General features: G+C 41.1%; 1 protein-coding gene across 2 annotated transcripts in view; it reads left to right on the forward strand.

Moving 5' to 3' along the window:
• The window catches only part of CEP85 (centrosomal protein 85), a 33,233-nt gene that overhangs the window by 3,048 nt on the left and 15,352 nt on the right, over positions 1–14,833 (forward strand). Inside the window, exons 2-4 of one of the 2 annotated variants that reach the window (XM_021683585.2) lie at positions 2,918–2,994; positions 6,360–6,512; positions 13,629–14,323. In XM_021683585.2, coding sequence (XP_021539260.1) covers positions 2,940–2,994; positions 6,360–6,512; positions 13,629–14,323 — 903 coding nt within the window. In that variant the 5' untranslated portion in view covers positions 2,918–2,939. Of the gene's footprint in view, positions 1–2,917; positions 2,995–6,359; positions 6,513–13,628; positions 14,324–14,833 lie in introns of those variants that run through there. The other variant, XM_021683586.2, reaches the window with a different exon arrangement.

Consider the following 14,833-nt stretch of genomic DNA (forward strand, 5'->3'; position numbering starts at 1 on the left):
TTGTTATACCTTAAAGAAATGAGTGAAGAAAAGGATTTTGATATTGACCATTTGATATCACTGCTAGGTAGATACTCTAATCCTTCTGTGTCACCATTAACACACTAAATGATAACAGCCATAAATTGAAGCTTTTACTGAACAATCATCTCTTACCCACTATGTGAAGACCTGGGATTTCAGTGGGTGTTACCATTTCTGTTGTAGATGCAGTGAATCAGCAAGGGTTTGGGTTGTTGTTACTAAGAGAAAACTATAGAGGTCAGTAAAGCACATTAGAGAAATAGTACCCATATAGACTTTGTTTTCTCACCAAAGTTGAATTTCACGGCTAAGAATTGTGATCTATCGACTGAGTTTGTCCCAAACTCTTTGGAGACTCTTACAAATTCAGTTTCTAAATTCATACTTTATCTTCCAGGGACAACCATATGCCACTTTTTATTGATGTAAACTGCCAAGTAATAATAATAATAACATAATTAAGCACTTAATATGTGTCAGGCACTGTTATGAGTTAATTCTAAATGAATTAGCATGAATTAGGTCCTGTCTTTATCCTCATTTTTTTTTTAAGATTTTATTTATTCATTTGAGACACAGAGATACAGAGAGAGAGAAAGCATGAGCAGGGAGAGAGGGAGAGGGAGAAGCAGGCTCCTCGCTGAGCCAGGAGCCCGATATGGGGCTCGATCCCAGGGTTCTGGGATTGAGCCCTGTGTCGGGCTCCCTGCTCAGCGGGAAGCCGCCTGCTCCCTCTCCCACTCCCCCTGCTTGTGTTCCCTCTCTCGCTGTCTCTCTCTCTCTCTCTCTCTCAAATAAGTAAATAAAAATCAGGCACTCCTATCCTCATTTTCACTTATTTATTTTTTTTAACATTTATTTATTTGAGAGTGGGTGCATGCCCACAAGCAGGGGGAGGGGCATAGGGAAAGAGAGAATCTCAAGCAGACTCCCTGCTGAACGCACAGGCGCACACGGAGCTCCATCAACAACCCTGAGACCATGTGACCTGAGCCGAAACCAAGAGTTGGATGCCCAACTGACTGAACCACCCAAGCGCCCCTGTCCTCATTTTTATTTTTATTTATTTATTTATTTTTAAAGATTTTATTATTTATTTGAGAGAAAGAGACAAAGATAGCCTGAGCGGGGAGGAGAGGGAGAAGTAGACTCCCCACTGAGCAGGGAGCTGGGTGCGGGACTTGATCCCAGGACCCCAGGATCATGACCTGAGCCAAAGCAGACACTTAACCAAATGAGCAACCCAGGCGCCCCCCATTCTCATTTTTATATGAAGGAACTGAGGTACAGAGATATTATGAAATTTGCCCAAGGTTACACAGCTAATTAAGTCAGACTTCAAACCCAAGCTGTCTGATCACAAGTGCATACTCTGAACCACGTCCCTGTACTGACTGCCATGCCTCTCAGGTGCTATGCAAATATAAGATATTATTATTTGCTACTGTTAGCTACAGTTAATTAAGGCTTTTGTTTACACAGATAGTCATCAGACTTTTGCTGACTTCTCACAGCCTACCATTAGAATAAATATAAATGGGGGCGCCTGGGTGGCTCAGTCGGTTAAGCGGCTGCCTTCGGCTCAGGTCATGATCCTGAGGTCCTGGGATCGAGCCCCGCATCCGGCTCCCTGCTCAGCAGAGAGCTTGCTTCTCCCTCTCCCTCTGCCTTCCACTCTGCTTACTTGTGCTCTCTCTTTCTCTGTCAAATAAATAAATAAAATCTTTAAAAAAAATAAATGTTCTAAGAAGTAGGGAAACGGGAAGAAAATCTTATGTTCCCAGCTGAGAATTGGGGTTCTGCTTATGACCAAGAATTCTATTTGTGCATCATATAATTAACTTTCATTACTGGAGGAATTGGAGAATTTATGTTAATCATAATTGAAGTTATAATACCTCACTGTTGGTTTGGTTATTTAGTTCTTTTCTCTACCCCACTCTCCAATCCTGTTTCCATGGCTAAGAAAATCTATGGTGAAGTTTGTTAATTCAAAGTAATGTTCTCGGACCCCTGGGTGGCTCAGTTGATTATGCGTCTTCCTTCAGCTCAAATCATGATTCCAGGGTCCTGGGATTGAGCCTGGGGTTGTCGGGCTCCCTGCTCGCTGGGAAGCCTGCTTCTGCCTCTCCCTCTGCCCCTCCTCCCTACTCTTTTTTTTTTTTTAAGATTTTATTTATTTATTTGACAGAGAGAAAGAGAGAGTGTGAGAGCAGGAACACAAGCAGGGGGAGTGGGAGAGGGAGAAGCAGGCTTCTGGCGGAGCAGGGAGCCCGATGCGGGACTCAGTCCCAGGACCCTGGGATCATGACCTGAGCCGAAGGCAGCCGCTTAACGACTAAGCCACCCAGGCGCCCCCCCTCCTCCCTACTCATGCACGCACATGCTCTCTCCCTCTCAGGCTCAAATAAATAAAATCTTTAAAAAAAAAATAATATTTTTAATTTTTGCAACAATTGAGGGGTTCTAGGACATATAGGATCAGTATTGAGTCTCCATTTGGTTCTAGATTTTCTCCCTTACTTTAGGAAGAGAAGTAGGATAGAGTATTGGGTGTTGCTTTGCCTTAAAAAATATCTTTGGGAGGGGCGCCTGGGTGGCTCAGTTAAGCGTCTGCCTCCGGCTCAGGTCATGATCCCAGGGTCCTGGAATTGAGCTCCACGTCAGGCTCCCTGCTCAGGAGGGAAGTCTGTTTCTCCCTCTTCCTCCACCCCTCCCGCTGCTCATGCTCTCACTCTCTTCTCTCAAATAAATAAATAAAATCTAAATATCTTGAGCAAAACATGTGGAAGATGAATCCTATGTGGTTTTGACAGTTCAGTTGAATCGGATCAAGTTACAAGGAATTAAAAGATAGTGGAGAGATCTGACTGGTTATTCCTTCATTCTACAGTTGGCTCAAAATAACAGTGTTGATGGCCATGCAGGAGAAATACCCAAGTGAGAGGATCTCTCATGCCACTTCACCAGGTGAGTAGTCAAAAGTTTTCTGACCTTTGCTCTGTTTTTTCATAACAGAAATTTCCTTTAAAGGAAATACTTAGCAAACAAACATTCACTGAAATGCTGGTACTTAAAGAACAAAAATAACATGAGGCTATATTGAATAGAAAAACAGGCCTCTCCAAAAGAACAACTATTTATCTCTGGTCCTCCATGGCTTCCAAGAAGACCACATGATTGATTGGGAGGGGAGGACACATGAAGGAACAGAATGACTTTGGAACATAGTTTCATTTGAAATCAGAAAAACACAGCATAAATTAACTGTGTTCTGTGTTGTCTTTGTAGTCCTGTGGGTGGGTCAGTCATCTGCTAGCCCACAAAGATTGGAATTCTTCTTCGATGCCAAGTCTCAGTTATGTTGTCACTGGAGACTCGGGAATTTATCTTTAGAATGGATTGACAAGATTTTGAAAGCTCAGTAGATATACTAAGTGGATATATTAAGTATATCTGTTAAACATATATAAATATATATATAAATACATATATTTAATAGATAATTAAGTAGATATGGTATATTTAAATAGAAAGTAGGATAGAAAAATAGCTTTTTGAATCCTGGGGTACTTATGAAGAGAGGGTTACATTTTTTCAACTAAGGATATACTTTATTTAACTTTAAAATACTACAGTGCCTTACAGCAGACATTTATTAGATATTTGTTATATTCTCCCAGGAATGCTGCCTAGCATAGATTAAGCATTTTGAAAAACGTTTGTTGAATCAGTTCAAGATTCCTTCAGCAAATATTTATTGAACATCTGCTATATGCCATACACTGTTTTAGGGCTGGATTGTATAATTTCTTATGACAATTATGTTGTAACACACAAATTTGGGAGATGTAGCAATTTCTAACAAAACTCACTGCTTTTCTGGGGCGCCTGGGTGGCTCAGTCAGTTAAGCATCTGCCTTCAGCTCAGGTCATGATCCCAGGGTCCTGGGATCAAGTCCCACATCGGGCTCCCTGCTCAGCGGGAGACCTGCTTCTCCCTCTCCCTCTCCCTCTTCCTGCTGCTCCCCCTGCTTGTGGTCTCTCTCCCTCTGTCAAGTAAATAAATAAAATCTTAAAACAAAACAAAAACCTCACTGCTTTTCTGATGGCTTTGTCTTCAGTAGTCTCTCATTCGATTAATAATGGTCTTAATATTTTGGTAAAGATATTGGTGATAGGACATGTACACAACACAAAAAAATTTCAGCTTTCAAACTTGAATTTTGAAATAAGCATAAGCCTCTATACCTATACCAAAATACATTTTTTAAATGATCTCTAGGGCGCCTGGGTGGCTCAGTCAGTTAAGTATCTGCCTTCGGCTCAGGTCGTGATCCTGGAGTCCTGGGATCAAGTACCTCATTGGGCTTCTTGCTCAGCAGGGAGTTTACTTCTCCCTCTACCCCTCCTCCCTGCTTGTGATGTCTCTCTCTCTCTCTCAAATAAATAAATAAAATTTTTTTAAAAAAGTGATCTCTACACCCAGTGTGGGACTTGAACTCACGGCCCCAAGATCAAGAGTTGGATGCTCTACCGACTTAGCCAGCCAGACACCCCCCAAAATGCATTTTTATTTTAGCAAATATCTCTTCAGAATTGATGTGTGGAGTGAGGAGATAGAAAAGTGGTACTGGTAAAGAATGGAAGATTAGTAGTAGTAACAAGAAGAGGCCAGGAAGATGGTAGTAGAGGCCCTCAATCGATTTTCATTATTTCAAAAGGCCTGGAAATTTGTCTACTGACTAGAGAGATAACACCATATAGACTTACCAAGAAGTCAAATTTCTTTCTTTCTAGCTAGAATTATACTTAGTACAGATAGTAACACCAGCTAATCTTATGCTAATCAGAAGCTCTGATTCTTGGGTATGTCTTCTATGAAAGATTATTATAGATTACTGCATGTATATAGATTCTTTCACATCAGGCAGTCCACTGTGACCCCGAGAATAAGTCCTTGGGGAAAGTTAGAGTGCCTTCAGTAGAAAGCAGAGGGTAGCAAAATTAGAAGAAAGTGAGTTAAAAAGATGGGAGAAGCACTAAAATTGGAAGAAGAGAATAAGGTGATTTGTGTTCAAATATCATTTGCTTCCAACTAAATCGAAGAGTCTGTAGAACCTTGTTTTCTGATTTCAACTAAAACTCTGACATTTTAAATGGATAAGTAGCTATCATAACGTTTTTGTCTATTTGTTTACATGGATCATCAGATTCAGTTTAGAAAAATTGTAGTGTTTTTTTTAACAGTAAATACTAGTAAATCAAGTATTTATTAAACACTTGCTACCTACTGGCCCTCAAGTAGCAAGCTAATAACGTTAAATAAATCTCCTCAGTCTTGTTTTGTCTTACCTACTCAGAAATTTTAGTGGTTTCTGTGCATTGCACTCAAAATAGCCTTAAACTCTTCAGATTGACTTTTAAGACTTATCTTGTTCTGGATTCACCCTGTCCACAGGGTACCCCAGTTCAGTCAAGCAGTGATTTTCTTTCCGTTTCGTTTCTTTTCTTTTCTTTCTTTCTTTCTTTCTTTTTCTTTCTTTCTTTTATTTGAGAGAGAGCCTGCATGCACATGAGTGGGGGGCAGGGCAGAGGGAGAGAAGCACACTCCTCGCTGAACACAGAGTCCAATGCAGGGCTCGATCCCAGGACCCCTAGATCATGACTTGACTTGAAGTCAGACGCTTAACTGACTGAGCCACCTAGGCGCCCCCATGCAATGGTTTTCAACAAGAGACTGACTGCCTGTTACCCTAGGGAGCATTTGGAAACATATGGGGTATTTTCATGTTTCACAGGGATGGTGGGATAGGGTTAGGGCTGCTACTGGCATTTAATAGGGACCAGGGATGCTAAACCATCCTGACATGTATAGACTACACATTGAAGAATTGTCATGCCTTGTATGCCAAAAGCACCTATTGAGAAATCCTGTAAGAGGAAAGAATGTGGATATTATAATCAGAACAACCTGGGTTCAAATCTCAGCTCTATCCCCTGTAAAATAGGGGTGACGATACTATTCAGTAAGTAAGTAGATGAGATCATGTTGGTAAAGTGTTATGGCTTCTAGGTTTCAAAAAATGGTAGCTACTATTGAGTGGTATTGTTTTCTCTCCTAGTATTCCTGCGTTCTTGGTAAGTCTTATTTCTGTCTGTGAACATTCTCACCTCTCATGCTATTTCCATTTAAAATTAACTAAGAGAAGCTGAAATAGGCATAGGAGAGAGAGTGATTCTATTTTTTATAGGTTTAAGTGCTTTATTTAAACAGTCTTATGGGGTTACATCAACTGGTTCACACTAAAGATGGGAAATGCCACTTATTTCAGGTTCCAGTGGAATTCAAAAGGGTAGTTCCCTGGGGACTGAATGGCAGACCCCAGTTATATCAGAGGCTTTTCGGAGTCGATTCAGCCGCTGCTCAAGTGTAGCTGACAGTGGGGACACAGCCCTTGGCACATCATGCTCAGACATTGCAGAGGGTAAGTTTGGATTAATATTTTGATTACTAATATGTGTTGTCATTTTCAGATTGTGTTCCAGGTGTATTGTCATTTCCAGAATATTCATAACTCAGTCCTTTCAGCCAAGGAGTTTGCTTGATTTTTTTTACTCCGTGTTTCTTACATCTGGCCCTTTCCTTTCAGTTTTTACTGTTTGTCTTGTCTTTTTTTTTTTTTTTTTTAAGATTTTATTTATTTATTTGACAGAGAGAGACACAGCAAGAGAGGGAACACAAGCAGGGGGAGTGGGAGAGGGAGAAGCAGGCTTTCCGCTGAGCAGGGAGCCCGATGCGGGGCTCGATCCCAGGACCCTGGGATAATGACCTAGCCGAAGGCAGACGCCCAACGACTGAGCCACCAGGCGCCCCTGTTTGTCCTGTCTTAAATAACTTTTTAATAGGTTTCTTGTCCTCAAATCTTTCCCTCTACTGCCAGGTTAATCTTTCTAAAAGCCTGGTTTCATAGTTTCCCTTTCCTGTAAATCCTTGACTGCTTTTTTTTTTTTTAAGATTTTATTTATTTATTTATTAGAGAGCGAGCGAGAGAGAAACAGCATGAGAGAGGAGAGGGTCAGAGGGAGAAGCAGGCTCCCCGTTGAGCCAGGAGCCCGACGCGGGACTCGATCCCAGGACCCTGGGATCAAGACCTGAGCCGAAGGCAGTCGCTCAACCAACTGAGCCACCCAGGCGCCCTCCTTGACTGCTTCTGATACTTGGAGGATAAAGTTCAGAGGCCTTAGTTCTGTGATCTGGCTCTATCCCACCCATTCAGACCACCCATTCAGACATTTCTTACTGTTACAAAGTGGGGTGTTTCACTGCAATGAAAAAGCACAGAACTTTTGTTGTTGTTGTTGTTTTGGATAGCTGAGCTCTTCTTTAATCTAGGCCCGTTTGTGCTGTTTCCACCTCTCTTGCCCTTCCCAGCTATGCTGATCTTATTTTTCAAAATCTAGTGAAGTGTCTGACAAGACTTTTCCCATCCCTTCTACCCATTACTGATCTCCCTCTCTGCAATCTTTTTTTTTTTTTTTAATTTTTAAAAAATTTTTATTTGTTTATTTGAGAGGGAGAGAGCACGAGAAGGGGTAGGGTCAGTGGGAGCAGACTCCCTGCTGAACAGGGAGCCCAATGTGGGATTTGATCCTGGGACTCCGGGATCGTGACCTGAGCTGAAGACAGTTGCTTAACCGACTGAGCCACCCAGGTGCCTTGCAATCTTTTTTTTAAAATAAGATTTCATTTACTAATTTGAGAGGGAGAAGGGGAGAGAGAGAGAGAACAAGAGCAGGGGGAGGAAGAAGCAGTCTCCCTTCTGAGCAGGGAGCCTGATGCAGGGCTAGATCCCAGGACCCTGGGATCATGACCTGAGCTGAAGGCAGACGCTCAACCTACTGAGCCACCCAGGCACCCCTCCCTCTCTGCAATCTTGTATCTTTATTGTGTCTGCCATTTTGGGGGCACTTAAATTAAGTAATAACTGCTAGACAGTGCTTTACAAGAGTATTTTCTTTTTTTTTAGATTTTATTTATTTAAGTAATCTCTACACCCAGTGTGGGGTTTGAACTCATGAGCCTGAGATCAAGAGTCCCATGCTCTACTGACTGAGCCAGCCAAGCACCACAAGAGTATTTTATTTTTTCATTTAGATAGTGATTTCCTAGAGCGCAGAGGACCTGATGATAATAATTAATAACTATTAAATACTTTGTGATAGATACTATCCTAAATTTTTTCTACATTTTTTCATTAACATCTTTAGGAACTCTATGAAATATTATTTCCATTTTACAGCTGAGAAAGCTGAATTTTTTTCTTTTTTTTTTAAGATTTATTTATTTGAGAGAGAGAAAGAGCATGAGTGGGAAGAGGGGCAGAGGGAGAGAATCTTCAAGCAGACTCCCTGCTGAGTGCAGAGCCCTGCAGAGGGCTCGATCCCACAACCCATGAGATCATGACCTGAGCCAAAACCAAGCATTGGATGCTCAGCCAACTGAGCCACCCAGGCACCCTGAGAAAGCTGAGTTTCAGAGGATTAGATGACTTGATTAAAGTCACAAAACTAGTCACTTTAGTACTTTATCAGATGTCACACCCACTAGGATGGCTATAATCAAAAAGATATTAACAAGTTGGTGAGAATGTAAAGAAATTGGAGCCTCTATACATTACTGGTGGGAGTGTAAAATGTTGCAGCTGCTTTGGAAAGCAGTTTGGCAAATCTTCAAAACGGTAAACATGGAGTTACCCTATGACTCAACAGTTCTACTCCTACCTATATACTCAAGAGAAATGAAAGCATATGTCCACATGTAAACTTGTTATTCATAGCAGCATTATTCATAGTAGCCAAAAAATGGAAACAACCCAGATGTTTATCAGCTGATGAATGGATGAGTCAAATGTAGTATATCCATATAATAGAATATTGTTCCACAATAAGAAGAAATGAAGTACTAATACATGTTACAGAAATGGTTGAACTTTTAAAACATTTATGCTAAGTAAAGCCAGATGCAAAAGGCCACATACTGTATGATTCCATTTATATGAAATGTCCAAAATAGGCAAATCTAGAGAAACAGAAAATAAGTGGTTGTCCAAGGCTAGGGAAGTTAGGGTAAATGGAATGTGACTGCTAAAGGGTAAGAGGTTTCTTTTTGGGCTGGTAAAATATTCTATAATTGATTGTAGTGATGGTTACACAATAGTGAATATACTAAAAACCATTGAATTGTACACTTCAAGTGGGTGAATTGAATATTACGTGAATTATATTTCAGTAAAGCTGTTTTTTTAAGAAAAGGATAGAAATCTTTGAAAGTAGAAATGAAAAAAAAAAAAAAACCCCAAGCAGATATCTACCAGTACTGACTCGTAGACACCTGACATTTAATTTTAATAGTTTGATAGCTGTGTGTATGTGGGCATGGTGCTCATAAATGTTGAGTAGAACTGAATCATAGATTTTGTTGTAGAGAGGACTTTGAAAATCATTTAATCCAGTTCCTTTTTGCTGGTGAGTAACAAAAATTCCCTGAGGGGTTAAGTAACTTGCCTAATGTCACATAACTAGTCAGGTTCAGGTCTCCCAGCTGTAGTATTTTTTCTATTACTTGTGTAATCAAGTGTTACTGTCAGTTTAGTTACTTGTTAAGGTTTTGTCTACATGTGCAGTCATGGGACCTTTTTCATTTTGACTAAATAATAGATCTTTTAAAAATCAAACAATGGTCTAGATTTTCCCCCTGTTGAATTGAGTGGCTTTATTTAATTCAGTCACATTGTTACACAGATTGTGTGCATTTTATTTCTTTGGGGGGGGATATATTTCCTGTGTAGTGCATTCTTTTTGAATTATAGTAGCCTTGATGTGCAGTGCTTGTTGTTTTGGGTTGTTTTTTTTTAAAGGATCCAAGGTGGGGTGCCTGCGTAGCTCAGTCAGTTAAGAGTCCAACTCTTGGGCGCCTGGGTGGCTCAGATGGTTAAGCGTCTGCCTTCGGCTCAGGTCATGATCTCAGGGTCCTGGGATCGAGTCCCGCATCGGGTTCCCTGCTCAGTGCAGAGCCTGCTTCTCCCTCTCCCTCTGCCACTCCCTCTGCTTGTGCTCTTCTGTCTATCTCTCTGTCAAATAAATAAATAAAATCTTAAAAAAAAAAAAAAAAAAGAGTCCAACTCTTGATTTCAGCCCAGGTCATGATCTCAGGGTGAGATCATGTGAGATTGTGAGATTGAGCCCTTCACCGGACTCCGCACTCAGCGCACTCTGCTTGAGATTCTCTCCTCCTCTACCCCTCCCCCCGCTTGCACACGTACACACTCTAAATAAATAAATAAATAAATAAATAAATCTTTTAAAAAATTAAATAAAGGATCCAAGCTGGCTTCTCTGCCATGTTTGTTATGTACAGTGGTCTTTAATCCTTGCTCATTTTGTTCATCTAGCTTGGTTTTATTTGGAGCCCAGTTGACAAGAACCCTTACGCCTGGTATAAAATATAGTTCATTTTTGCATCTTTTTTTTCATTGTTGCATCTTTAAAGTGAACGGGCTTGCTTTTGATTCCACCCTTCATTAAAATGTTTTACCTTGACGACTTTCAAGGGATGGGTTAGAGGTGGATACTGGAGAGCTTAGAAGGTTTTCAGCTTTTTGCTTAAGACTGCAATAGTTACTGGCTTAGTTCAGACTACCTTACTTTCATAAACCAGTAAGAGATATAGACAGAAATGATCAAGATTTAGCAATAGCTAAATATTTATTATTTATAATATCTATTAGCAATAGCTAAATCTACCCCTCACCAAGAAAGTAGAGTTGTTAGAAAGAATTAGGGAGCGGGGCAGAGGGTATGGTTGAGGAGGAGAGATTTAGAAATATGAATATCCTTAAAGTGCCAAAACCCCAATGATTCTGAGAACTGTAGACTTCTCTAAAAATCACATATCCCATACACTAAATTTTGAAAGTCTTTGAAAATTGTAGAGGTTAGTGGCCCTTTTGAAAATGAGTATTGCTATTTCGCTTCAAAATGTTTCAAAATACAAATCAGACTTAAGGTGTAACTTGACATTTCATAGCAGTTTATCAGAATTGCCAGTTTCCTTACTATAAATAGATAAACCTAATAGGTAAGTGACATGCTGACAAAGATTTTACTTTATTCTTTTATCGGTGGATGGACCACACTCCTAGAAAATTAGGAAAACCAAATTCTCCTGGGTCATTTGGTACATTTCCAGGCTTTGGTTTTGGCATTACTACTTTGGTTATGGGCTCAAAACTCAGAATTTGGTGAGTCTTGAGAGTGGGTGGTGCTGTAGGTGGAGAATGGAAGGAGGCGTTACAAAGTTCAGCGTAATAGCAGCCCCTCATATGCCATAACCTCACTGTCTTCTGTGCCATAATTATACTTTGAGAGCAGAGACCCTTGGTAAGAGTGGATACTATGGTGCCATTACAGAGGATTTCAAGTAGGGAGCTTACTATTCTTGGAAGTTTTCATCACCACAGTCTACCTTAGCCTGTTGACTATTCCTATGTATAAGTTATGGGACATCAAAAACTGTGTCCTTCGCCTCTGAAATGTTCTTTCTTGGTCCTTAGAGGCGGACACATTTATCAGAAATTACTGTTGTTTTGTTTTGGTATGGCCTTTTATATATATATCCCCAAGATCATCTAAGTGTAGGAAATTAGATACTTTGTCTTATCCCATACATTATAAGGGATAATTTGACGTGTCCATGGTTTTCGTTTTTTGGGGGGGGGGGTTCTGGGTTTGTTTTTTGTTGTTTTTTTTTTTTTTAAGATTTTTTTACTTATTAGAGCGTGCATGTGGGTGGGAAAGGGAGAGAGAATCTGAGGTAGACTCTGTGCTGAGCGCAGAGCCTGATGCGGGGCTTGATCCCGTAGCCATGAGATCATGACCTGAGCCGAAACCAAGAGTCGGACACTTAACCGACTATGCCACCCAGGCGCCCCCCCTTTTTATTTTGTTTTTAAGATTTTATTTATTCATTTATTTTAGAGACGGTGGGGGGAGAGAGGGACAGAAGGAGAAGGAGAGACTCTCAAGCCGACTCTGCTCTGAGCATGGAGTCCGATGTGGGGCTCAGTCTCACAACCCTGAGATCATGACCTGAGCCAAAATCAAGAGTTGACACTCAACCGACTGAGCCACCCAGGTGCCCTGTGTCCATGTTTTTAAAGAGCTGCTTACAAACCCATATGAGAAGATGGTAGCTGATCTGTGGTAATTATGGGAAAGGTTATAGTATCTGTCCTCATTAGCTGAGTGTTCTGTGTTGGTTGATGGAAAGAAAAAAGAAATGAATTAAATTGGTAGTCCATTCTTCTCCATGGTAGATGTGCTTAGTTTGGTAAGAGTACTGGACATAGTTGAAAAGGGAAGATATTTATATTCCTTGTCCCGTTACTCAGTTTTCTCTCTGCTGAAGGTAACAGGTATGTTTCTTCACATTCCTGTCTTGTTATTTGCTTGCAGCCCACTGCCTTGGCACATTAATTCTGTGACCCTATAGTCTTTCTCAGGGCAGCGCTTGAAAGTTGGAAATAGGGCGCCTGGGTGGCTCAGATGGTTAAGCGTCTGCCTTCGGCTCAGGTCATGATCTCAGGGTCCTGGGATCGAGTCCCGCATCGGGCTCCCTGCTCCTTGGGAGCTGGCTTCTCCCTCTGCCTCTCTCTCTGTCTCTGTCTCTCATGAATAAATAAAATTAAAAAAAAAAAAAGAAAGAAAGTTGGAAATAATATAGAAATGTGTACCTTCTGTAGCAGGTCTAATCAGAGAGTTGTCTCCCAAAACCAGGCAAGAGCTAAAGGAAGCATAAATCCAGTGTGAAGGAAAAGTGAAAAGTCACAGTTGGATATAAACAAGGGGGAAGTGAAAGGCAAAATATAAAACAGAGGATTTCAGTGTGTACCCACTTGAGAGTGCTCACTGTGCTGGAGTGAAACCTGAGAGTTACTAAGAATAACTTCACATATCCAGGCAGTCAGGTCTGGTGTGTGGGAGAGAGAATAGAATCCTGATTCAGATGCTGTACTCCCTGTCCTGGATACAGAGCAGCACTATCCACTTTGCTTATTCTTCGTATAGTTTAGATTCACTGCTTACCTCCACTGGGAAGCTTTTGGAGGTCACAGAGGATTCTGGCAGCCCTTGGAAAGGATGTTTTTATTGGATTGGATTATAACTTGAGAGTTGCCCAGCTCCCAGAAGAGTAGGACCTAATCCATTTCCCTTAAGTAAGTGGGTTTTTTTGTTTTGTTTTTTTAAGTTTGTTTTTTCAGCTTTGTTTGTTGACTGGCAAGATTTTTTTCAAATAAAAAGGACAGGGTGTAAGTTAAAAGTAAAGCTAAATGTTGCCTTTTGCTGGTTTACCTTGCGGATGGCATTTGAGATCCTAGAATACACGTAACTTCTCAGTTAGGTTGCCTTTCTGCCTGATACTTGTGATGATAGTGTCTATTCTGCCTGGTCTCAGGACAGGCAGAGAAGATCTGGCATAGCAGCCAAACTCAAGAAAGCCTGCTGCTTCAGTTTTGACTTACGGAAGACTATTCTCTTTACAGATTTTTGTAGCTCAAGTAGCAGCCCTTCTTTCCAGCCCATCAAAAGCCACATAACCATTCCAACAGCCCATGTGATACCTTCTACTTTGGGGACCTCTCCTGCCAAGCCAAATTCTATACCTGCTGGACTCTGTTCCTCCAAACTCCCTTTGTCAGGGCTGGCTGAAGGTGTGGGGATGACAAGAAATGGAGACCTAGGTGCAATGAAACGTTCTACAGGCCTGTCTAGAGATTTCATGTATCTTTGTGGTGCTACTGGAGAAAATGGAATTGAGCAGTCCTGGTTTCCAGCAGTGGGCCATGAAAGAGAAGAAGAGGTGAGGAAGTTTGATATTCCCAGTATGGAGTCTACCCTTAATCAGTCGGCAATGATGGAGACACTTTATTCAGATCCTCACTACCAAGTCCACTTTCACAACCCAAGAGCTGACACAAACAAGGAGTTATACAAAGTGTTGCCTGAGACCAAGAAGGCACCGGGCAGTGGGGTGGTATGTGAGCGGAATGGACCTCACCCTAATAGCAGTGGAGTGCTCCCTTTGGGACTCCAGCCTGCTCCTGGCTTCTCCAAGCCTCTACCCTCTCAGGTATGGCAGCCGAACCCTGACCCTTGGCACCCCCGTGAGCGATCTTGCGAGCTCAGCACTTGTCGTCAGCATCTGGAGTTGATCCGTTTACAGATGGAACAAATGCAGGTAGGGGCCCTTCTTTCCTTGGATTTGGTGGGTTCTTTGCAGATCTTAGAACTATATAGGTTTTGTCCTGTAAGTTTTGGCTCTAAAGAAAACATTTGTAAGAAAGATGTAAGATGTTTATAGATGGGAAATGAAAGCTTGTGAATACCATTGAATGTGGTGGTCGTCTAATTAAACACCAAATAGGTCCTCCAGAGGAGAGGGTTACAACAGAAGACCCCAAAAGGTGTGACACTAACACTAATTGTGTACTTATGTACCAGTCACTAGGCTAGGTACTTTCACATACAGAATCTTAATTTAATCCTTGTAGCACTTTGATGAGGTAAATGTAGAAATTTACCAGGTTCTTAGAATAAGTAATCTGTCCAGGGTCACAAAGCTGGTAAGTAGCAGAGCTAGGGTTTAAAAACTATCTCTAAACCCCTGTGTTTCTTCCATTATACCAATTTTTGTGTTAAAAAAAAAAATGCCTTGTGCTGCTTAAGGAAGGAAAAAGCAAGACATACT

This window comes from Neomonachus schauinslandi, chromosome 4 (genome assembly GCF_002201575.2).
Source record: "Neomonachus schauinslandi chromosome 4, ASM220157v2, whole genome shotgun sequence".
In the NCBI taxonomy this organism is placed as follows: domain Eukaryota; kingdom Metazoa; phylum Chordata; class Mammalia; order Carnivora; family Phocidae; genus Neomonachus; species Neomonachus schauinslandi.